The sequence below is a fragment of the Cucumis melo genome, chromosome 4 (assembly GCF_025177605.1).
Source record: "Cucumis melo cultivar AY chromosome 4, USDA_Cmelo_AY_1.0, whole genome shotgun sequence".
Classification (NCBI taxonomy): Eukaryota; Viridiplantae; Streptophyta; class Magnoliopsida; order Cucurbitales; family Cucurbitaceae; genus Cucumis; species Cucumis melo.
Genome location: NC_066860.1, coordinates 14,760,361 through 14,786,347, shown reverse-complemented (window position 1 = coordinate 14,786,347; position 25,987 = coordinate 14,760,361). Strand labels below are relative to the sequence as shown.

General features: G+C 28.1%; 3 protein-coding genes across 3 annotated transcripts; 2 read left to right on the top strand and 1 right to left on the bottom strand.

Moving 5' to 3' along the window:
* The first annotated feature begins 744 nt into the window (after positions 1 to 744).
* Positions 745 to 4,727, top strand: LOC103489905 (gibberellin 2-beta-dioxygenase 2). Its single transcript, XM_008449241.3, has 3 exons — positions 745 to 1,231; positions 3,692 to 4,043; positions 4,138 to 4,727. The coding sequence occupies exons 1-3, from the start codon at positions 810 to 812 to the stop codon at positions 4,387 to 4,389; spliced, it is 1,026 nt and encodes a 341-aa protein (XP_008447463.2). The 5' UTR covers positions 745 to 809; the 3' UTR covers positions 4,390 to 4,727.
* A 3,768-nt stretch (positions 4,728 to 8,495) lies between these two features.
* Positions 8,496 to 9,742, bottom strand: LOC103489904 (transcription factor MYB2). Its single transcript, XM_008449240.2, has 3 exons — positions 9,419 to 9,742; positions 9,185 to 9,314; positions 8,496 to 9,056 (listed from the first exon to the last, which is right to left on the bottom strand). The coding sequence occupies exons 1-3, from the start codon at positions 9,534 to 9,536 to the stop codon at positions 8,624 to 8,626; spliced, it is 681 nt and encodes a 226-aa protein (XP_008447462.2). The 5' UTR covers positions 9,537 to 9,742; the 3' UTR covers positions 8,496 to 8,623.
* An 11,391-nt stretch (positions 9,743 to 21,133) lies between these two features.
* Positions 21,134 to 23,901, top strand: LOC103489903 (galactinol synthase 2). Its single transcript, XM_008449238.3, has 4 exons — positions 21,134 to 21,746; positions 22,415 to 22,741; positions 22,850 to 22,984; positions 23,368 to 23,901. Exons 1-4 carry the CDS (start codon positions 21,417 to 21,419, stop codon positions 23,581 to 23,583), a joined length of 1,008 nt encoding a protein of 335 aa, XP_008447460.2. The 5' UTR covers positions 21,134 to 21,416; the 3' UTR covers positions 23,584 to 23,901.
* The last annotated feature ends 2,086 nt before the right edge of the window (positions 23,902 to 25,987 follow it).

Below are 25,987 nucleotides of genomic sequence, written 5' to 3'. Positions count from 1 at the left end.
TTGACAAATGTTTTACTGTTTTAAAAAATATTTAATCATTGTACTGTATTTTTAATTTGTTTTCTAAGTTGTGCCATTTTCTGTAATTTTCCATGGTTGGTGTCCTTAAATTTTGGTAAAAATGTTAACAAATAATTTAATACCTTTGAAAAAACAATTTCTAAATCCTATTATTACAATTATTAGTGTAATCTCTAAAATTGTTGACGTATCAATCAATTTAACCTAACAAAAAGAAAACAAAAAGGATCATGACAAAAAATTTCCCAAAAAAGGAGCAAAATGTAATAAATAAAAAAGATAAATAAACATAGGGGTTTGGGTTATTTTTATAAATATTAAAAAAAAATTAAAGTTTTATAAATATAATAAACTACTAAAATATTTAGGGATCGTATAATAAAATAAAAAAAATCAGTTAAAAAGTTCATACCACTTCTTTACATCTTCGTGTACTAAATATAAATATAAAATATCTATTTCTTTTTTTAAATTTCATTAGTTGTTTGGAATCATGTGCTATATAGATCGGGAAAAAAATGGATCCCGTTTAGATTTAGTTATCCAAATATAAATACATTCGTCTATCTAAACAAAAAATAGTCAAATTTAAACTATTATATTTTTTAAAATTGTTAAATATTTTACCACTTTGATATATATCTGAGACATCAAAATAATAATAATAAATATATAAATAAATAAACTTTCAGAACTCCTGAACACTATAAATAGAGACAATGTTAATTAAACTTTGAGACCCCAACACATGAAATCTCTTCCATCTCATTTCTCCCATCATTTTCACAATGGTTGTACCACCACCACCCAACTCGGCCAAGTCCTCCTCCGCTGCGGCCGCCTCCACTAGAATCCCCACCATCGATCTCTCCTCCATCACCACCAACCGACAAGCCCTCTCCAAGCTTATCGTTGAGGCTTGCGAAAAATATGGCTTCTTCAAGCTCATCAACCATGGAATCCCTCAGGATTCTGTTTCAAGAGTTGAAGAAGAAGCCATCTCATTCTTCGCGATGCCCACCGCTGAAAAGCTCGCCACCAGCTCTCAAAATGCTCCTCCCATCAACTCCACCACTCGTATCGGCTACGGCATCAGAAACATCGGGTGCAGCGGTGACATGGGAGAGATTGAATATCTTCTTCTTTCTGCTCGACCTTCCTCTGTTTCTCAACTCGCTCTCTCCCTCTCCAAAAACCCATCAAACTTCAGGTTCAATTTTCCTCTATCAAAAATACTTTATTTATTTCTATTTTTTTAAAAAAACTTCAATCAATTGCATGTTTACCTCATCAAACCCTCGACTTTGTAAGGATAGTTATAGTTTGCTAAGCTATATTATATTTGATAAATACATCTAACCTTTTCTAATTATATAAGACATTCTATTACTTTTTATAAAAAGAAAAGATATTTAGATTTAATACTAATTTCTTGCAAAAATAAATCATCTCACCAAGAAGAAAAAAAAACCTTACAATTTTAGTTCAACTAAGTTTTTATATTAGAATAATCATCTAAAAATACTACCCAAAAAAATTCAAAATTTCTTCTTTCTTAATTTATTCAAAAGCAACGAAAAGAACCTCGTTTTAAATTTCATGAATTATCAAAGCAAACATGGCTATTCAAAGAAATCATAGTTTAAAAAAAAAAAAAAAATTAGTAAATTAAAATTAATATATATGTTATAGTTTTTTCATTGTTAAATTTGGTAGGTTTAATTTAGTGGTAGTGTAACACTATCTATGTGTCAAAGATTATTTTTGGTTGTCAACATCTTTAAAATTGGAAAAAACTTGAGAAACAAGTCAACTAAGAATAAACAAAAATATTTAGAAGAAAAAAAGGAGATGTGATTTTCTGTTTGCTAAAGTTTCAAACAATTAGGCTCCGGAGTTGAAGCTGAAATTATGGACCTTGTTTTTTTCTTAAATATTTTTTTATTTATTTATTCTTCCAAAATTAATTTCTTTTTTTCTTTTCTTTTTTTTTTAAGATTTAGATCCATGCCCTCTGCATCAAAAAAAAAAAAAAAAAAAAAGGTTGTTATTTCAAATATATTATCATTTTAATTTTATGGGATTTTTTTTGTCTCTTTAAATATTTGTTTGGTTGCTTGGAATTCTAGAAAAGGACATATTTTTTCTATATCCTTATAAAATGATTCACATGAAAATTCACTAGAAAAAACACACAATATTTGACTAAATAAAATCTATACCATACTCCTCTTTTTCTTCCTTCCATGCTGTTTTAATCTAAATTTATTAACTACCCTAACTAACCTCAACTTTGTGGTGTATATCACTCCAACCATTTTTCAAACAACAATTATAAAATGAAAGATGGAAAACCATTTACTTCTTAAGATGTCTATATCTTATCTTGCTCGAATTAAAATAAATAAATAAATGTGTAACTTGCTACATCAAATTGAGATTGAGTTTTAGAACTCATCTATTAGTGAAGTTATACCTAATTAATTCCAGACGAATTAATAAATAGTCAAAAGTTCCAAAAACCATCTTCCTACGTCCTTTATTCTACGTTAATAGTAACTTTCAATAGTTTGAAGTTGAGTGAAAGGTCTCCTCAAACTAACTATCTTTCAACGGTTGGTTATGACGTCGGAAAATTCTATTTTACTTTAGAGTAAATTCTAATGAGGGCGGTAGCTAGAATAATATTGCTAACTTGGCCAATTGGATATAATTAGATATAGATGGTAGAGAAAATTAGCAAAACCCACACACACACACATATTTTGCTGTTGTGTGTGCTGGCATGGAGCAAAATCTTACTTGAAAATAGACCTTTTCTTATAGCAAAGGTCTTTACTCTTAATAGCTAATTGAAAGCCAACCCATCACATATTTGATTTCCTTTTGTCAATAATGGCATATAGTTGGTGATCAAAGCACATAAATTACAATGATATAGAAAAGGGTCACTATCAAAATGAAGCATATGCACTTATTCAAATCTTTCTAATTAGGATATCATTCTCTAATTTTACTATGCTGTGTGTTATATCAATCATTTTGATATTTATAGCAACAATTCTATATTGTGTCTCTAAATTTGTACTTTTATATTTATTTAGACTCTTTAAAAAATGTATATATATTAAGAGTTTTTAACCCAATAAATATGTGAACTTTAAAAAGTATGTAGTGAGTAACTAAGACATTGTTTTATAACCATATGATGTTTGATATTTGAAAATTATAATGTTGAGATGTTGTGAATTCCACCTTAACAAAACCAAGAAAACTCACATCTCTTATTAGATAGATGAACTACTCTTCTCTGTTAATTGGTGGTCGACTGGTCTTGAAATGAAACCCTACACTATCAAATATCAGAAGTGTTTTAATTTAAAAATTCAAGCCAAAAATTGAAAACTACGTGAAGGAAATTAATATACATTTTAGATACTTGTTTAACATTAGAATTTGACCAAAAAGTTCAAATTATCAAAGCAATAGTTAATAAATTGTGAAAATAGAACAAATACATGTTCATCAAAATTTTTTCAATTTCATATCTAATATTCGATTTTAAACAAAAAAAAGAAAAAATTACCTATTCAAAAAAGTAAAAGTTCATGATCTTAAGTAGACAACTATAAAATATCAATTAATTTTTTTTCTTTTTCTAATAATGCAGTCGTGTTTTGAATGGTTACATCCAAGAAATAAAAGATGTGGCATGTGAGCTCCTTGATCTAATGGCTGAGGGGTTGGGGATTTCAGATACATCCATTTTCAGCCGTATGATCTTAGACGATCATAATGTCTCACTTTTTAGAATCAATCGCTACCGTCCATTTCCTGACGACATCATCAATCACCCACCGCCCAATACCATTGGCTTCAGCGAGCATACTGACCCTCAGATCTTCACCATCCTAAGATCCAACGATGTCGGTGGCTTCCACATCTCAGTGAATGATGGCTCGTGGGTCCCCGTCTCTCCTGACCCCACTGCCTACTTCATCATCATTGGTGATCTTTTCCAGGTAAACATTTCATAAATTTTTTTTACTATGTATGTTATTTTAGATCATGTTGATTGTTATTTATTTACCTAATAAAATGTGTTATTGTTTGAAGGTATTGACAAATGGAAGGTTTGTGAACGTAAAGCATAGGGTAGCGACCAACATAGAGCCAAAGCCAAGAATGTCAATGGCATATTTTGCAGCACCGTCTTTAAATGCATTGATCTCTCCTCTAAAAGAAATGGTGACTTCTAACCAACCATGCCTTTATAAGCCTTTCACTTGGGGTGAATATAGGGCTCACATTTATTCACTCCCCTTAGCTTCTTCAAAACTCGACTTCGTCAAGATTAAACCTAATTAGTCATACGTTACATTATCTTACATGTCGATATAATAAATAATAAAAAATCTTATATCATATATAAGAATATATTGAAATAATTAAGGCATTTGGGCGATGTTTTGTGTGTATAATGTCCTATCTAGTCAATGTTAAATGTTTATTTTCTCGTAGTATATAAATATGAGAAGAAGAGGAAAAAAAAAAAGATGTATTTTGATAATAGAAAATTAATATTGTTGTATGATATACATATGAGAAAGAAAAAAAAAAGGATGTAATGATAATAGAAAAAAATAGTATATGTGTGTATTTGGGAAAACAAATTTGAATGATGAAAATTATATGAGTGTTTATTAGTAAGTATTATTTTTATCTTTGTTTCTCTTTTCCTTTTTAGTTATATTCTTATCTTATAATTTGGCAACTTTTGATATATGTGGTTAAATTATTTATAAATAGAATCTCTATCTTAAATTAAAATTTTAAAATATATAAAATAGTTGACATGTAATAATTAAAAAATTATTTTAAATAAAAAATTAAAAATATTTTTAAATATAACAAAATTTTGAAATGAATCAATTATAGATACTAATAAAAATCGAAGGACTTCCATCAGTATCTATCAAATCGATAAAAAATTATTGGTAGATTTTGAAATTATGTTATATTTATGTTAATTTGTTTATCTAAAAATATATTTTTGTAATGAATATTTTATGAGAAAAATCTACTTCAATTATGGTTAATTTATATTATTCATTTCATTTCATTTTCTTAAAAAGAAATTAATCCTATTAATTTCTTTCCTATTGTTGCAATGGTTTGTATTCATTCCAAAGAGTCAAAATCTAACCAAATTTCAAAAATAAAAATAAGTCTTTAATTTCTTTTTTTCAAATTTAAAACATAGGTAAAAGTTAAAAGAAGAAGAAATTTAAAAGTGAAAGAAATATTTTGAAACTTAATTTTCAAAAACTAAAAACTAATACACTATTTTGTTTTTTATTTTACATTTGAAATTTTTTATTTTTACATTTGAAATTTAAACTTACTTTCACTTAATTTTTTATAAGTGGTATAGTATCTTAAGAATAAAACTTGAAATTTTAGCTTGGCCAAATTTCAAAAAATAAAAAAAAAATACCTCTTTTAATGTTTAGTTTGTAGAATCTTATTTAATTTTTAAAAACATAAATAAAACGCATAATTTTGTACGTGTGAGATAAATATTTCAAAAACTAAAAATTAAACCCTAAACCCTAAACTTTGTATGTTGTTTTATTTTGGTCTCTATTTGTTTTAGTTCTTGAACTTTTAAAAAGAGCATATTTCGATGTTTGTCGTTAAGACTTCATTAACTCTTGAACTGAATGGCGATCGAATATTTGAGGTGCGCTTCTATGTATAGATAACTAAGATGTCAAATAAGATAATCACTTTTAATAATCTAAGATTTTAATTTTTTAGTTAAAAACTAGATGATAATTGATGTTTTATCGAATAACTCGAAAAGTCACTATCTTCCAGGTTTTAAGCGTCACCATTTTGGCACATTACCGTACTTCACTTTCTCAACTCATATATACTTGATGCAATTCATCCGCATACAAAATTTTTAGTACATCAAGTTTAGGATATTTTGTGATTCATTCAGGTACTCTTTTCTCTTCCACATAGTTATTTCTTCTTCTTTTTTTTTTTTTTTGAATTTTATAATTCATTGTGAGAATATCTGTTTACAATTTTGTAGAGTTTATTTTAAACTAAGTGTTGTACTTATTTTATTTTTCTATTTTATTTACATTGTCATGCATGGATGTTAAACACTAATATCTCAGTTCAATTTTATTTTTTTTATTCTATTTAATGTCATTCTTCTGATTTGCTTCAAGAATATTTCTATTTATATAATTATTTTGTGAGATTTTTTGATTATTTATCAATTTAATTAATATGATGAATCTAGAATCATGTCATCGTTTTTTAACAGAATTCTAGGGGAAGAAAACAAACACCTTAATTGAGGGTAGGGAGAGGAATATAATTTTAAACAATAAACAACAAATGATGAGTGAACATTTACAAGATTGAGTGGAGAAAATGAGATAAGAAGGAAGTTTGGATGGGACGACATGACGCAAAACCATTGAATTATAGCATTAAATTTCTATTGGTTCCCTTGTTTTATTTATCATATTATCATCAAAACCGATCATATCCAAACTTTTTTTATAGACAAAAAAGATCAGAGCAAATATCGATGGTTTCAAATCGAAACTTTAAATTAATTATCATATATGTGCCTTCAACGATAAATTTGTAATTTTGAAAAAAGAAAGAATGATTATTTGTAGTATAAAATTTCAAATGCTTGAATTAATATTTGATATAATAAAAATTCAGAGCAAGCTAAGAGTAGAAATTCTATGGTTTTTCTATACTAATTAAAATATACCAAAAAGGACTCGAAGATACTAATAAGTAGTCTTTTGCGAAGGAAAGCATAGCTTGGTCCATGGATGAGGTGGACATATTGGTCCGCTCGGCTCCAATAGCTTTTGTTTTCTTGGTTTTTTTCTTCTCCTTTTGTTTATGTTTCTTGCACTCTAGTCGTGATTATTGTATTTCAAAATTTTACCCATAGTGTTTCGATTTTCCAAGAGTCGGTGATTATTATACCAAAAAGACTCATAACATTATAAACCCTATACTCTAAGCAAATCAAGTTTCATCCATTTAAAATCAAGTCAAAGTTACCTATACAAATTATTCATCTCCAAAAGTAATAAAAATGGATGACTTGTAATAAAAAAAAAAAATGGCCACGTAATTATTAGTAGGAAAAAAAAAAGATGAGCACACATCAAGTTTAGAGGATAACTTTGATATTTGTTTAGACACAATATATCATAAGAAAAAACATTTCAAAGCTTAGGGAAAAAGAATGCAAAATGATTATCCATTATGATCATCTCCATAATTTAATCATCATCATCATCATCTTTGATTTAAAAAAAGAAAAAGAGAAACCCGTTTGCCCTAAAATATCCAAATTACGAATTAATCAAAAAGATCTCTTTTGATTGCTTTATTAATTATTTTATTTAGGAAAAGAGAAATTGCCCAAAAAAGTCCAACACACAAGTTTGATTTTTGACTCATCAAATTCCCTCCCCATTCCCATTCAATTAACTTAAGAAAATTATGTACCAATTTGGAATTCTATATTCTTAACGTGTTGAAATTATGTTGTGTGTACATTAGGTTTCTTTTTCAACTTAGACCATGAGTGGCTATACACTTTAAATCAAACATTATTTTTATTTTCTTTTTTCTCTTTTCTCTCCCATAGTTGATTTTATAATGTCTTTTCGATCAGTTCATAAATAAATAATGTTCATGTGATCGAGTTTGTGGAATTCCAATTTTTAATTATAAACTAGGTTGGACTAAAAATGGGGAAAAAAAAAAAAAGAACAATGCATGACTGAAATACAGTAATTTGCTATAAATAATATTTTCTCATTTGGTGTTATTTCATGTACTCATACAATTTTTCTGTCATTTGAGACTTCGAGGAACAAAATTATAACGTGTCCAAGAATTTATAACATGATAATTATTAATTTGACAAATGAGGATAACAAAATACCTTTACTTTTCTTATCTTTCAAAACGAATTAAGTAAATTGTGTAAATTAATTAGACATGTAATTATAATTTTGAATTAGGCCATACGTAATGCAAGAAGTAGAAAATCTCATTTATTCATTTAAGAGGCTAAATATATCTACCCTTAAAAGGAGATAAGTTATTTGACTAAAGGTCGACCAATCCACTAATGAATCAAAAGATCAAGAAGGACTATGAAGTTTATATCATAGGGTTTAGCACATGCATTCATATCTTCGGTGGTCAAATTAATTATCCAATAAATAATTAATTAGTGAAGTGAGTGTTACAAAATCATTATTCTATACAATAATCTTTTAGGACTCAAAACGTTTAAGATACACTTGAAACACTTATGAGTAGTACATTCTCTTAATCACTCTTCAAATCATTACTAACAAATTGATGTATTTTTCAAAGGGAAGGGCAGATGTGAAAGAGAAGTAAGGTAGACAAAAATATTTGGTTCTTTGTCATTAATTTAAGAAGGAAAAAAGAAGTCACTAAAAAAAGAATCGTTTGTCCCTTCACCCCTTTGGGCCCCTACTACATCGCCGAATCAATTTTTCTTTTGCTTTTAATTAAGAATGTGTTGTAAGAAACAAATGTTTTCTTCGGTCCACAAGCACTCCAACGATGACTCAACTCCGTCTCCTTCCCACCACCCTCCCGTCAAATCTGACGTGTCTGAATATGACCCAGACACGTGGTCAGGGGCGACGATACTTTTGTGCTCCCACGTCGACGTGGAGGTATCCGTGTCAATGCATGGTGCCAACAATGGCGGTGGCGGTGGAGGTGGAGGTGGAGGTGGCGGAGATTGGGCAGAAGTGGCCGCCTCTATCCTCTCCACTAGGCGAGGGATCCAAACAAGTCTCATTGCATCTCGAAAACGTTGGCTATTAACATCACAGTTGAGTTGTTTAGCTTGTTTTTGAACTCTTGTTCTCCAATAGTTCTTTATCTCATTGTCGGTCCTCCCCGGTAGAAATTCAGCTATTTTCGACCACCTGAATCAAAGTTCGTATGTACAATTATTGTATTATTCCCCGGAAAGTATTTAATTTCTTAGTTTCTGATCCATTAAAAAGTTTTTTTTAAAAAAAAGACAATTAAAATGAGAAAAAAGACAACTGACCGGTTGCCCCAACGAGAATGAAGTTGAAGAATAAGGAGCTGTTCTTGAAGGGTAATATTTCCCCGGCGAAGATTAGGGCGGAGATAATTCAGCCATCTTAATCTACAGCTTTTCCCAGTTCTCTTCAACCCTAAAAAATATAAATAAAGAGCAAAGTTAATTAATTTAGATAGTTATTTATAGGACTTAATTACTTAAATTAAATGATTAATTAATATGATAATGTTTTTTTACCTGTAGAACGAGCAACAGAGTTCCAATGACCTTCGCCGTTAACAGTGACATAAGTGTAAAGCAAAGAGTCTTCCTCCGCCGTCCACGGCCCTTTTTTCACATCATCATTTGATCCCATAATAATTATTATTGCTTCTCTCCGATATCCTTAATTAATTATTCTAACTAAACTCTCTTGATCTCTATTTATATCATATACACACACAAAAAGGAAGCAAAAACAAGAAAAGTGTTTTCTTTTTCTTTTTTTTTCTCTTGCCGTAACTTGAACATGGTGTGTTGTTTTTTATAGTACAATGTTATCTTAGGCCAAATAAAAAGAAAGTCAAAGTTTTGGGCATTAAAATAAGAAAGGGAAAGGGGTGGAGATGGGGGGGAGAATTATTGGAGTTGACTTTGACTTGTTCTACTTCAATTTTAGGATACTTAGAACACATACAATATTGATTATACACACACGCTTTAATTTATTCCTTAAATATGATATTTATAACGTTGTTATATTCCGAGATTGCCTTCCCATACCCAACAATATTTGTAATATTTCACATCTCACCCTTTAGGTTTTCTACTTCAGTTTTCCTAATAAACTTTATTAGGGATGGTAACTATTTAGTTCTTATATTTTATAATTTGTAACAATTTAATTTCGATCGTAGAAAATGGGGTTAAAACTTAATATAGACTTTTTTTTCCCTATAAATTAACTGATAAATTAATAGAGACCCAAGTTTACATTTATGACGTTTTTATTTTTTATTTTTTACTTTAAAAACTAAATTGTTATAAATTTAAAAGTGCACAAGAACTAAATTTTCACACAATAAATTTTATAGATTAATTAAATAGTAATTAAATCATTGAAAAATCAAAGATAAATTATTACAAATTAAAGTTTATATATCAAATTGAAGCCAAAATATTCAATTAACAAACATTATGTAAGTAATTTGTTTAGAAGCCAAAATCATCTTAGAAAAAAGAAACTTAAAACTTTAAAAAAGAATTAATTAAGAAAAACTTTCATGTCGTTTTAAGCTTATTAAATAACATAGTAATTCATCACCACTTTTAAAGAAGATGGAAAATTCCAAATATAACAATATAATTCAAATTATTAATATCTATAGTAATATTTCAAAAATTTATAAATATAATAAAATATATTAGATTATATCAATTATAGGAATCTATCCATAATAAATCGTATTACAAATATTTATTTATTTTTATATTTATAATTTTTTAAAAATATTACTAATATTTCTTTATTTTTATATTTATAATTTTTTAAAAATATTACTATAGACTACATCTAAAATTATTATTAATTAGATATCATCCTCCGTAATGAATTACATAGTGAAACTTAAAGAAAAAAGCTATAATATATGATTAAAACTAATTATGCTTAAGAACTAATTAAAATGAAATGTAAGCAGTGAAAAATGAACCTATAATTAATTATATTATAATTAGTATATATTTGTTTTATATGTCTTTCTGTATTAAAAGAATTAAGTATTGAAAAGGGATCACATGGTTTCATAAATTATCAAAATTAATTGGAAGAGAAAGAATGATCAGTTGAAGATGACTTTATCCTTATCTATAATATTAGAAAAAGCAAAGGGTTTCTTTTTTTAATTTCTTTTTCCCTTTTCTCTTTTTGTTCCTTTTGCACTAAACTAATATAGTTGCGATTATAATTAATTATTTTGAAAGTCAAAAACACTCAAAAACATATTTTTAACCACTTGAAATTAACTTAATATTTAATTTTTTATCAAGTGAAATTTTGTTTTGAAATATATATAAAAAAAAAAACCATGTTTAATTTAGAGTGACTTTGAAAGTAAAAACAAAATTGGGGACATTAGACTTGAGAAGATTATTTGGTTTTATGAAAGTTTGATTTGAGGATATATATAAAAGGTTAGTCAACTCTTGTGATTTTATAAGAAAAATGAGAGCAACCAAGAAAATAAAATAAAAGGGAAAGAGAAGTTCATGTTGTCTCCTTGATTCAAACCTTTACTTTCTTTTTATATTTTTCTTTCTAATAATTCAAAACCATTTTTCAACTCTATCAAATTCTATATTAAGAGACGACCTATGCTAAAGCTTTAGTTGGTCAACTCAAGATAAAATTAATAGCAATTAGAGTCAAATGCTTTTCCTTTTCCATCTCTCAATAATTTCAATTCTCATTATCATTCCTTTTTTATTATTATTGTTCTCTCTAGAGTATGACAATTTAAACATGCGACATCTTCAAAAAAAAAAAAACACACACACACACATATATATATAGCTAGTTGAGTTATGCATTACTTCATCTTTAAATTTTAAAAATAAAAATTAATTTACTAATTAACCCAAAAGCTTAAATTAGTGAGTGAAGGTAAATTCAATCATGACATCCTTGAGATCTCTAAAACAACTGCTTTGGTACCATCTAAAATCACCAATTGACTTAAATGCTTAAATCGGTGGGTGAAGATAAATCTAATTTATATTATTTAATTATCACAAACATACGTAATATTTATTGTAAAAAAATGAGTCATATGTCATAAATAAAGAACTTATGGAGAATGAGTTCAATTTGTTGCCTAACTTAATATCTCTATGAATTTTTTCAACATTTAAATATTGTACGATCAAATGTGTATTATATTGTCTCGTAAAATTAGTAGAAGTGTGTGTAATTTGATGGAGATAAAAAAAATGGAAGATAAATTTTTAATCATAAATTTATAAGCATATTTTAAAAATGAAGAAAAAGATTAATAAAAAAAGCATAGAAAAGTATAAGGAAAAAAGAGTAAGAAGAGCATGTATATTCCATATATATCTTAGTCTCCAAAATTAAATTTGAAAAAGAAAAATGGTGAAATAGAAACTCTTTTTTTAATGATTTTTTCAAATAACATATATATATTGGAATGATTAAAAGTGATAAAATAGGCCAACTATTTACACTTATAATGAATTTGTATTTTTTTTATTATTTTTGAAAAACTTTGTTTTTATTTTATTGTTATATGTGGAAAAACTTTAAAAAATATATCTCCATACGGACCATTATTTTTTCAATTAAAATGAAAGAAATTTAGAAGAAAAAAAAGGGATCAAATTTAAATATGTAGTGAGTGGGTGATTAAAATAGTGTTTAAAAGTGATATAGTGGAAGTCCACGTAAGAAAAATGTGGGAAAAGGAGTAGTCAAAGAGTCTTTGTTGACTGTTTCTTCATTTATTTGGTCAAAGGTAGAGCCCTTCTTTTAAGCAAAAGTCAAACATTGTAAAACCAAGGTGATTTCTTAATTAATTAACAATTGATATTTAAATGTTAATTACATTTAAAACAATCCTATTATAAATTATCACCCTATGTTCGTAGATATTAATTACTCTTTATTCTTTTTAATTAAAAAAAAACCTTCCAATAACCTAGATTTTCTTTAATCGTTACAAAATCATTTACTAACTACGTTAACTAAAACATCACATCAATAACAAATAAAAAAAATTGTATCTAAGGTCTCTTTCCATTCTATAAATTTAATTTATTGTATGAAGTTTGTTATGCTAATTGAAAAATATCATTATCTCACGCGTGCGATGACGGACAATAATGATATAGAAATATGAGAATGTTTGAGGTCATACCATTGGAGCATCAAGTCACGTACAAGCTAATCCATTAAGATAAAAACCAAAATAGAGGAACGAGACACCAAAAGTCACTGGCTAGCAAAATCAATAAAGATTTTTGTATTAGAGTATTGTTGATTAAGGTAAGTATGCACAATAGTTATTAGAGTAATATCAAGAACAACTTAGTATTTAAAAAATTTTATTCGACAAATAGTGAGCAAAGGATTTTTGTCATGACGATGCCAATTAATTGCTATTCATATAGTAATTGCACTTTGACTACTTATAACAGTTTGATTTAGAGATTGTTTTTGTCTTTATTTTATCACGTGAAGATGAAATGATGATTCTATGATTTATTTTTATTGTATTTCATAATATGGATTATCTTAAAAAAAAAGATAATTAAAAACTTATTGTTATAAAAAAAAAGGATTATTAGCAATAGATAAAAAAGAGCACACTTATACTTTCAACACTTTTTTCTATTTAAAATTTTATTATTCTAGTAATTTACTTTACTTTACTTTGTATTTGTATTAGGTAAAAAATATCGTATTTATATTATGTAAAAGATATTTTATGAAAAAATATATATTTTTAATAAGAACGTAATAAACAATATAATATATGTATTTGAAAATATCATTAAAAATATTTAATTTAGTGTATATATTACGGTACATAATCTATCTATTAAATGAATAATTTAGTAGCACAATTTAGAACTCTAAACAATTTTATAAAATAAATGTAGATTATAAATATAAATAGAAATAAATATTATCTTCTAAATTATCTTTTATTGAAAAAAGTATATTTTAAATTTTTAATAAAATCTTGATGACGTGTAAGGAGTAATGATAAAAAGAAAAGTAATTTAATAAACAAATTTAATGATTTTAGAAAAACCATATTTAGTCATTAAAATCTGGTCCATATATAGTCACATTTATAGACTTTACTTCACATATTCCATATATTTAATTAAAGGTACAACCCTTCAAAATAAATAAATAAAAAATATTAAAGAAATACAATCTAGCTAAGACGAGAATCGCAAGTCGTTATCCACACTCCTTTTTTCGAGTTGTGAGCCAAGTCTCTTTCCTTTGAGTTGTAAGTCGAGCCCTTCTATTGAGTCGTTGAGTCAAGACCCCTTCGACCGCAAGCCGCGTGCCTTCTGTCGAGCCGTGAGCCAAGCCCTCCTACTGAGTTATTAGTCGCGCCCCTTCTTTCGAGCAGTGAGCCAAGCTTCTAGTCGAGTCGTTGAGCCGATCCCCCTTCCGTCTTTGTGCCACGCGCCTTCTGTCGAGCCATGAGTTGCACCTCTCTTTTGCCCAAGCCGTGAGTCGCGCCCCTTCTAGTCAAATGTTTGATACACAGTGTATGTGAAAATCATAACATACCACATCAATATGACAATTTCCAAATATATATATATAGATGTGTAAATATATTTTTAGGAATAAAATAATCTAACATCAAATCTAAATTTTAGAGACGAGAGATTTAGTAATTGAAATTTCATATTTAAATTTAAAATTGAATAAACAAAATATAAATTTGGAATTGAAATATAGAAACGAGGTTTCTTTTTTGCTACAAAGTCCAATTTCCCAAAATATTATATATACATAAAGATGAGGGTTTAGGTACATACAACTTTTCTTTTGCCCTTTCTAGAATCAAACTCTATATGTAATTTCTTCTTTTTCTTTCTTTAAATTATTTAATTAGCAACCCTAATCAATAACTTTCTTTCACTAAATTTTCCTCGGTGTATTTTTATAAAAATATATCGAAAATTGCCGAGACTGTCTCTCGAGTATGGGATAATTGCAATTACGTCCTTAAATAATTTTCAAAATTAAATTTTAAGTCATTAAACTTATCTAAATTTTAGAATTAGACTCTCAAATTTACGCCGTACAAAAATTGTATTGAAGATTAAATTTTTTGTGTGTCTAATTTTTCAATTACAGTAAGTTCGGGTGTCTAATTTTAACATCTTTAGAGACCCAATTATTAATATGAAAAGTTTTAAAAGTGCAATTACAACTTTTATCGTACTAATTTTAGTGTGTTTTTTGTAATTTGTCATAAAAATATTATTAAAAAATGCGGAATTTTTACTAGATTTTATGATCTTTATTTATTAATTTTTTTTTTTTTTGCCCGGTAACGTCTGATAATGCGGGGCTACTAATATTCATACTATTAAATGAGGGTACATAACAAATTATATACGTTCGTATATGTATGTATCCATAGGTGTAGCTACATGTACATATACACAGTTAATAACACCATCTTTTACTCATGAAAACTACCACTTTAGATCCTACCATTTCTACAGCCCTCTATGTATACTTTTAATTAATTTAGTTGTTGTTTATAATGATCATTTAGACTACAAATTAATTCAAATTAATTTTTCCGATTATCATGTGATTTAATATTATTATGTTACTTACCTTCTTATTTCCTCGTCAAAATGTGTTAACCTCATGTGTTTTTCACCCCATCCAATTTCAAGAATCTATTAAAGATATGTATGCCAAAACAAACATGTGTATTTTGTGTCATTTTCTTGAGTTAGAATATTTAAATTTGTAACTTTCTACTAACAAAATAATAATAAACATTGGAAATTGCCCAAAGCCCAAAACTATAAGTAAATGTGAAAGTTGGGTCTTACCTTTCACTAATTAGCCCATTCCATAGCCTAACAAACAGTCTATCCGATCACCTTCTAAACTTCGTATAATTTAGCACGTACCGACATGCAACAATCAGATTCAAAATATTAGTCGTTATAGGATATTATTACAAAATTTAGATTTTAATCTTCGAAACTTAATAGTAATAGATCACATTGTTAGTAGGATTTATCACTTATAAATTTTGGTATATTTGTGCGTGCAATTCTTCAAAGAGTGTGTTACTGTGTTAATAGTATAGTTATTATCCATAAAGTATTGTTGATTGCAATTACCCTATAATTTGTTTTAAAAAAATACTAATATGAAAGGATAAAATGTATTCTTGGTACTTGAGGTTTGATGTTAATGTCTATTTGGTTCATGAAGTTTAGAAAGAGTCACTTTAGTCCCCGAGATTTGAAATTAAATACTTCTAAATGATTTCTAAGTTAATTTTAGTGTTAGTTGACTAATGAAAAAGTGAAGTGGTATGTCGAGCTAGCAAATTCTAACCGAAACATTTTTAGACCTTTGAAATTCTATTTAAGATAACCTAAGTTGTTTGCTCCTTTAATTAAATACATTTCATTTTCAAACTCTAAACCTTCCATTTTGTCACTCTCTCACCAAAGTATCAGTATATGCTCGAGTTTAAGAAGGGTACATGAATGTACTAAGATCAAACATGATAAAAGAAACCCTAAGGAATATAGAAGTAGTTAAGAAAAACTTAAAAGAATTCAAAACTATTTACACATACTAGTAAGGTACATCTTCATTTTTCCGAAGTCAAATATATTTAAGTTTGAAGCAATTCATATCATGTTAAAATGACTTGTGTTGACCGAGTCATCAGATGTCAAATATAAATTATGAATCTTGATCTAAATCTCAGGCCTAAGACATTATCAACAAAGTGGGCATGGCATGCACACAAAGTGCCACAGAAAATTGAGTTGGGTTTTGTCATGAATGTTAAAATTAAAACAACAATATTAACCTACTAATAATTGGAGTGTTAAGATGAAGGGAGTTGTGAGAAAGATGAAGACACGTCCAAAACAGTAATTTTGGTATAAAGAAACGTTAGGACAGATGGAGGAAGAGTGATGGGGCATACACCTTCAGCTGCCACGTGGTTCTTAATATGAAAACTGACCGCTCCTTGACGTGGCTAACCTCAACCACAAATATATTTGCCACGTGGCTACCTTGGTCTTGTTGAATATATCAAACCCATCATTTTGTTTTGGTATTCACTCTCTCAAACCAAACAAAAATATCGTACCTAAATTTTAGTTTTTCACGTTTATCGTTACTTCAAGGTCAAATAATAGTGACAACCATAACGATAATGGATTTTTTTTCTTGGGAATGATAACAACAAAGGGTGACATAATTTATATATTATATATATATTACATATTACATCACCGATTAACCCAAAATTTTAAGATGAAAGTATATTCATTTAACATTATATCCTATAGCATCACTCACACTTGTGACGAATTTAATATCATATCATCTAATATTCCAAACATCAACAGGACATAAGAGCTTCCAAATTACAAAATTTGGAGGGATTTATTATTATAGCTCAATTGTAATAGTTGAAGTTTTAATTACTTTAAGTTACATCTAATCTAAACTAAAATGGTGTTTGGAATTACCATTGCAATCGTAAAATGTGATGAAGGAGAAAATTTTAACCTACTTGGTTTGATAAAACTATTTATTTTAAAAATCTATTGTAACTGCTTTCTAAATTTTAACTTAATTTTTTATCTAAATTTTTTAGTTATAATTATGCTTTAAAAAAATTATCAAATAATTTAGATTAAACACATACAACTGAGATTCAAATCCTATAAAATTTCAAATATATAATAATAAATTATACATTAATTACCAATATAAAAATAATTGAAACAATGTCTATTTTAAAATTAAAATTTACTAAGAAGAAAGTATTTTACTTGTTTTCTTGGCTAATTTCTGAAAAACCACAACTACCAACTATTATTTAAAGTTTCTAGAAAATTATTTTACCTTTTCAGTTGATTTGTTATTAATTTATCAAACATTAGAACTAATTTTTTCTAATTTAAAACTAGAATTTACTATTAAAAAAAATACTGTTTTACTTCTTTTCGAAAGTGATTTTTATTTTAAAAGCATTTATAATTTTCCACGACAAATTTCGACAAAACCAAAACTATCTCAAATAGAAGGATCAAATTAACCTGATAGAAAAAGCAGAAACTATTATGTTCCATCTCACGTAAAGGCTGTTTTTGGCACTAAGTTGAGATAGAATGTCTGGAGTTCATATTTTTGTCTGAATAAAATATGAATTGCATTTTTCTTTTGTTTTCATAGATTTTTCTTCTTTTTTTTCTTTCTTTTTGGTAATGAACAACAATTAACCCATTATATTTTTCGCAATAAATAAAATGTAAAATAAAAGAGAAACTAAAACTTTTGATTCCTAATTTTTCTCCATAAATTTCATCATTCTATTTCTATTTTTATTTTTCCTCTCTCATAAATTCTTTTATTTGAATCTCTCTGGTTATCTTAGCAGCCAATAAAATGCTACCACATTTCTTCAACAATCGTGCATTCAATTTCTTCAAATTTGGAGAATCATCAAATATAATATATATTTATTATTCTCACTAATTCTTGCTAGAAAATGTTTCAGAAAAAACAAACTTCCATTTATGAGTAATATTATGTTATTTATTTTATTTTATTTTTTTTTGTTCCACCATTCATCTACGTACATACTTTTCCAAATTCTTAACACTCATTTGATGTGTGAATTATCATATATATATATATATATATATATATATACACACCACACACAATCAACATAAAAACCAACCAATTTTATGCATACAAAAATCTTTAATTGGTACAAAGTTGGTTAATCATACCAAGTAAGTACAAACAATACATCTTTCATTAATTGTGGTGATGTTGTTAAGAAGCAAAAAGTCTTCTGAATGCTTGTGACAAATAAATCTATAAGAATGATCCGACCATCCATAGACAACTTCTCAGGATCAAATTACTATAAAAGACGACTATTAAGCATTATAATCTAGTAAATTCAATTGTGTACTTTAGTTGTTGGAATCAAAATCATAGTTGAATATGGTTGTCGAAGTTGATAATTATCAAATGTGATTGTCGCTAAAGTTTGTAGTCGTAATCAGAGACAAAAGTTGGTTGAACAAAATTGATCTTGGAAATGGTCGTTAGAGTTTGTTGTCGGAGCCTAAAATTCATCATGGGAAGGTGGTTATCGAAGTTTGTTATTGGATCCAAAAATTGGTCGTCAGAGTTGGTTACACAAAGGTGGTCGTCGAAGGATGTAACTGGAGTTTGTTATCCAAGGCTGGAGTCAAAAATCAATTGTCAGAGTTGGACGTACGTGTGAAAATAGTAATAACCTATAGTGGTTGATAGGTGAACCATTAGAAACATTGGGGAGATAGGAGAGTTGGTATAATATACTAACTCAAGTACTCCACCAACATGTAAAGTTGTTAGACAAAACAATGAGTTGATATATATTATAACAACTCAACTCAACTACTCATATGATCATAATATCATTTTCACTACCACTAGTATTTATTTTTCATTTTTTTGAAAAAGTTGTTAGATTTCATCTCTCTCACATTCTCCTGATCTATTAATTCAGACTCTTGCTTTCTTTTTTCTTTTTTTGTCTAATTATTTAATCCTTGAAATTCAATTTAGTCGAGACTTGCAAAGTAAATAAGTTGAAATAAAGAAAATAAAAAAATCATTTTAGAAAATTTAGAAACTAAAAAATAAATGTCAACTTAGGATAGTCCAATTGGTCAACAAATATTTAAACCTCAAACTTTTGTTTTTCTTTTCAAATTAAATATTCTAAATATTAAAAAAAAATAATAAAATAAATTTTATAGATTTAAGTCACAAAATGAGTATCAAATCATTGACATATCTATCATTATCATTATCATTATCATTATCATTATCTTTGAAATTTGTATGTTAGGTAATATTTCCACTGGAAAAAATAATTTCCAAGCACAATCTTGACAAATCAATCAACCAACCAAGTGGTACAAAAGTAGTTTTAATTATTCTAAAAGAAAAAAAAAAGAGTAATTTTAATTTGGTATTATTATATGATTTAGGAATCTTTTTAGTTAAAGCGCTTTGTTTGAAGGTCACTTTTACTTTTACTTTTACTTTTACTTCTATTTCTTACTTTAAAATATAACATCCATCAATTAATAAATTCTCTTTGTTTCCCTTTAAGAAATTCATTTCTAAACATTTACCAATTTGGTCACAAAATCCCTAACTTAGACCCTTTTTTTTAGTTCCTTTCTTCTTTGGAGACAAACTTGACATTACCAACCTCCCATTATTCTACTTTTTCTTTTTCTTTAAAATATTAAATAAACATATATCTATAATTAATTTATTTTCTTATATATTATGGATAGTTTAAAATTTATTATGTAATATATTCAATGTTGTTTTAAGAGTAAAAATATATGTAAATTTTTCCTTGAACTAATTATACTTTGACTAGTCAATACTATATATTCAATTACGATGTGATTCAAATCACGTGTTTGAATAAATTATACTAGTATTAATATGTTGCATTAAATATGTTAGAACTTATATTTGATATTAAATAGGAAGATAATATTAAAATTCACCCAATAAATACCTTTTTTTTAAAAAAAAAATTGAGGGTCCAAAATGTCATTTTCAATTTTAAGTACTTGGCATAAAACTAAGAAAAAAAAATAAAATTTAAGCACTAGAATATATTTAAGTTAAAAGTCACATTGATTCCTGGGGTTTATGCAAGTTGTTAGAAATTAATTAATTTGTAACAATTTAATTTACACTAAATTTATAACAAAATTTGATCTTTAAACTTGATTATAATAAATTATGTCATTTTGCTTTACATTTTTGTAAGGATTATTAGTCAAATTATGTCATAAGCTAGCTTAGCTACCGTGTAGAGTATTTTAGACCAAGATTTAATCAAGTTTTGTACATATGTTGAATCATAAGTTAATTAGGACCAAATTTGTTTATTAATTATGAACAATAGTTATTACATAATTAAATTAACAGTTAAATCTACTCTTATACAATACTAAATTTTCATGCTTTCATAAGATCATAAGAAATTAATCGATGTGAAAGAAGAATTGAATGAACGGTAGAGAATTGGACAGCTAGCAAATAATTTCAACATTTCTACCATCGGCATGTTAATGAAGACTTTAAATCTAATTTACCCAAAGTTCAGATTCTACACTCTGCTTTCTAGTGTCTTCTTCCCCACTGCTCCCACTGGCCTCTTCCAGAATCTTCCTTATCTCCTCCTCTACACCCTTCGATCACCCTTCATTCCACGTGTAACTCATCCAACCCATCTTCCTCCTCACTTCCTCCCTTTATATCTCCATTCGTCGGACTCTTATTTAAACGTCCTCCCAACCACCGCTTTCCACCACCGCCACAAAACACCCAATCACCGCTCTTTCTCTTTCTACTCTCTGTCTTCCTGCAGCATTTCGATTCTCCAAGATGGCGCCGGAACTCGTCCACACTGCAGGAGCTCCGGTGAAGCCTCCCGGTGGACGGCACCTACCAAGGCGAGCGTACGTGACGTTCTTGGCCGGCGACGGCGACTATGTGAAGGGCGTCGTTGGACTGGCCAAGGGCCTCCGGAAGGTGAAATCGGCGTACCCCTTGGTGGTGGCCGTGTTGCCGGACGTCCCTGAGGAGCACAGGCGGATTCTGGAGTCTCAGGGATGTATTGTTAAGGAGATTGAACCGGTTTACCCGCCTGAGAACCAGACCCGGTTCGCTATGGCTTATTATGTTATCAATTATTCTAAGCTTCGTATTTGGGAGGTTTGTTTCCTTTTCTTTTTTTCTCCTTCTCTTATATTTCTCTTTTCTCTTTTTTTCTTTAATCTTAAATTACAAGATTTAATTAATTTTTAATAAGATTAGAATTTTAATTTTGTTTCTTTCGATTTAGTGCATGCTTGATCTTACGGGAAAATGTTAAAATCTTAATTTACTAGATTTTTCTATATGCAATATATGAAAGTTTTAAAATTTAATTAGGACTTATTTTTAAATATTATAAGATGATGATAAACTTCAATTAGAGCTCGATCTAAATTTTCATATATTTAGATTTATGAATTCATATTTTGTAACTCTCTCCAAATTTTTATGTGGTGGAATTACTTTTTCAATTGCTTGTTGTGAAGGGAATTTATGAACAAGAAATCTAAATAGAGGGGCCTGCAAAGTTCTATCATTTTTTAAAGTTTAATTTTGAATAGGAAAATGATTTTAATTACGCTACGAAGTTCAATCATGATTTCTTTTTGGAAGGTTCTTAAAGTTAGAAGATCCTTCAAATAATTACGAAGTAAAAGAAACGAAGTTTCAAAAAAGTGTTTCCCTAGGAATCAAAAGCACTAAGATCCTCACTTGGTTTTTGCATCATATAATTTGTCGTTTTATTGTCTTAAACTAAACGCCGTCGTTTCACTCCAAACACACAGTTCGTGGAATACGATAAAATGGTGTATTTAGATGGAGACATTCAAGTTTACGACAACATAGACGAACTATTCGAATTGCCAAATGGGTATTTCTACGCCGTTATGGATTGCTTTTGTGAAAAGACATGGAGCCACACTCCTCAGTATCGCATTGGTTACTGTCAGCAATGCCCCGACAAGGTTCAGTGGCCCGACGATGATCTCGGTCTCCCCCCTCCCCCGCTCTACTTCAATGCTGGCATGTTTGTTTTCGAGCCGAATGTTGATACCTATCATGATCTATTGAACACTCTTGAAGTCACCTCTCCCACTCCCTTTGCCGAGCAGGTAGTTTTGCTTCTTCCTCGTCGTATCTTTGATTTAAGCTTTTATATCGTAATTTTGGTGTTAATTTTTTTAACAGTGTTCTTTGTTTTCTTGTTTCTCTTTGTTTAGGACTTTTTGAATATGTACTTTAGGGATGTGTACAAGCCTATTCCCTTGGAGTTCAACTTGGTATTAGCTATGCTTTGGCGTCACCCGGAGAATGTCGATCTTGATCGCGTCAAAGTTGTTCATTATTGTGCTGCGGTAATTGTCAACAATTCCTTTGAGCTACACTTACGTACATTAATTTGAATTGACTTATTTAGTTTTTTAATTTTAAGGGAGTTTCTTAAATCACAATACGGTTGACAATTATCGTAGTTGTCTTTGTATATTTTGCGTTTCATACTTAAAAATGTATTTTCTTTAATATTCATAATTGTTACCTTTGAGTGCAAAGGTTTTGGATTAAATTCTTCACCCATATTATCTCACAATACCTTTAAAACATTTTCAAAATTTAAAAATGAGAATATTATTTTGATGATTCGGACAACAATTTGCATATTACTTGATGGTTGCAATATTAGTAAATAAATACACATCTATAAAATTGAAGTTAATTAATGTTGTTGATGGAAAATTAGGGATCAAAGCCATGGAGGTATACGGGGAAAGAAGAGAACATGCAAAGAGAAGACATAAAGATGCTTGTGAAAAAATGGTGGGATATCTACGATGATCCTTCTTTGGACTACATGCCGCCTCCACCTGTCTCCACGGCGGAGGACGTGCACCGCTTCATCGCTGCTCTCTCCGAAGCTGGACCTGTTCACTTCGTCACCGCACCCTCTGCTGCTTGACGGTGGCCGATCGAGCAGCCTAACTCTCTTGTTGTTTTGACAAAAGAGGGTGAAAGAGGGACATAGCTTGGAGAAGTATATAACAAGGACTATGATATGATCATGATCATAATAATACTTTAGTTCTTTTCATTTATTTCTTTTTTGTTTTAAATTGGCTTTGTTATCTTCTTTCTTCTTTCCTTTGGAATATGTATGTATATATGCTTTCCCAAGAGTTTGGAAATATTGGGGAGTAAAAAATTGATAATGTTTTCAATATATGGATACTGAGATATATTACATTTTGGGATTTCATAGTGATATTCATATATCAAATGCAATGTTTTCTTTCTTTCTCTCTCTCAATTTTATGCTACTTGTTTTATTTTTAAAATTTCACATTATGAATTAGTCAGTTTATTTTCTTTTTATTAGTTAGTTGAGTAAAGGAGGTAGTTGAATAATAATAGTCAGTTTATTTTCTTTTAAGAATCTTTGCTTAGTTGAGTAAAGTTAGTTGAATAATATTGGCTCGACGTAGATAATAATAACAAAAAAAAAAAAAAAAGAAATGGAAAGAAAAATGCCAATAAATTCAAAACATGAAATAAATAACAAAAATATTCTTTTTGATTATACATGCTTGAAAAATCAATTAAAAACAATATATATTGTAACATCGTGTTTCTACAATTTAGTCTAGATGATCTTATACCTAATTGGATGTCTAGTTTAAATCGTATTTCGTATTTAGTCTAAACGATTTTCTACCTTTGTACCTGATCTAAACGATCTTGTATTCTTTGTTTTTAGTTTAAACGATCCTACATCTAGTTTAAATGATTTTGTACTAAATTTAAATGATTTATTAGGAATAGTAGTCTATTTCTATCTAGTTGAGATAGACAATTGATCGTCTAGATCATCAAGAAGAAAAGATTAGGAAAGATGAAAAGAAAAATTAAAAAAGAAGAAAGGAAGGAATACTAACATACAAAATAAGAATGGAAAGAAAGAAAAGTAGTAGTAATAGTAGGAGGAAGCTGATAATAAGAAGAAGAAGAGAATAATAAATTGCAAAAGAAAAAAGGAATAGGAGTGAAGTAAATGAATTATTAAAATTAAAAATGAAAAGTAAAGGAATAAAACCATAAAATTAAGATAGAAAATAATAATAGAAGGAATTTAAACAATTTTAGTAGGACCCACTAAGAAATTTATTTTGATTGGAAGTGAAACTAAGGAATATAGAGTTTGATTTATATAGTAATTATAGGAGTTCATCACTTTCTTCAAATTATTTGCTAAGTTGTAGTTGGAAATTAAAAGTATAGTTGTAGTATTTTTTTTTTTTATTTGATGTGTTTAAGATTATTGTGGATGATAATGTTTGTTCTTTCCTTTTCAACCACTCTCTTTCTTTTCTCTTTTTGCTTTTTATTTCATTTTTTCCAACAAAAAATTATATTTCAAAATCACCTTTATCACTCTTTTCTAATTAACTTATTTAATTCTATCTTTTTCTTTTCCCTCTTTTTTCAAAACAACACCAATTATTCCTTACATCATTAATATCTAATTTTTTTTTAAGCATAATAATTAATTCCTAAGTTTTAATTTTTGGTTTTTGTTTAATAACGATAGAAGAAATTTGAAGGCATAAGTGATGTTTATATGTTTGATTTCTAAAATCAAACAAAAAATCAGATGATCGTGAAACGATGTCTTAATAAATTGTGCATTATTCTTATTCATTTAGAAACAGTATTGGTGGACAAAAGGTAAATTGTGCGTTAACTTTTTGAAACAATACTTTTCAGAAAGTGAAGCGCTCGAGTAATTTTTAGTATCTGAGATTCGGTTAATTGGTTTTATATCTTTTTAAATTATTGGTTTTTGAAGTAGTAATTTTCAGACAACAAATTATTTTCCAAAAATATTCGCTTGTAATATTTCATTTGACACTTTCCTTGATTGAGGTGTAATAATTTATTTTTTTTCAAATGGGAATTTGTTTCATTTGTTGAATTTAATTATTTAAAGTGAATAATGATGGATGATTTTGGTCGGTTACCGAATATCTTTTATTGAATAAGAAGTAATTCTTTGTTTTACGACCAATCCATTTATATTGTGTTTTCTTGTTCCTCACTATTTCACTATACAAGTTCTTCATCGCTTGGAAGTATCTAATACTATATGTTTCGTATTATAAAATAAAGAATAATGAAACAAACAAAGAGAAGAAAGGAATAAGAGAAGACAATTGAACTCAATTGTGGTGTCTTACAAAGGCACCACACTCCTCTAGAACATATCATGGTATAGGTTAACATTATGGAATTCAATGGGATGAATGTTACAATATGGAATTGAATGTGATAATTATTTGAAAAATTTAACCTATGTAAGTTATGGATAT

Coding starts and splice junctions, on each gene's coding strand:
- LOC103489904 (XM_008449240.2), bottom strand. CDS start 9,536: ATGGGATCAAATGATGATGTGAAAAAAGGGCCGTGGACGGCGGAGGAA. Junction 9,315..9,418: donor CTCTGTTGCTCGTTCTACAG/GTAAAAAAACAT, acceptor TATATTTTTTAG/GGTTGAAGAGAACTGGGAAA. Junction 9,057..9,184: donor CATTCTCGTTGGGGCAACCG/GTCAGTTGTCTT, acceptor ACTTTGATTCAG/GTGGTCGAAAATAGCTGAAT.
- LOC103489903 (XM_008449238.3), top strand. CDS start 21,417: ATGGCGCCGGAACTCGTCCACACTGCAGGAGCTCCGGTGAAGCCTCCC. Junction 21,747..22,414: donor CTAAGCTTCGTATTTGGGAG/GTTTGTTTCCTT, acceptor CCAAACACACAG/TTCGTGGAATACGATAAAAT. Junction 22,985..23,367: donor TTGTTCATTATTGTGCTGCG/GTAATTGTCAAC, acceptor ATGGAAAATTAG/GGATCAAAGCCATGGAGGTA.
- LOC103489905 (XM_008449241.3), top strand. CDS start 810: ATGGTTGTACCACCACCACCCAACTCGGCCAAGTCCTCCTCCGCTGCG. Junction 1,232..3,691: donor AAAAACCCATCAAACTTCAG/GTTCAATTTTCC, acceptor CTAATAATGCAG/TCGTGTTTTGAATGGTTACA. Junction 4,044..4,137: donor TCATTGGTGATCTTTTCCAG/GTAAACATTTCA, acceptor TATTGTTTGAAG/GTATTGACAAATGGAAGGTT.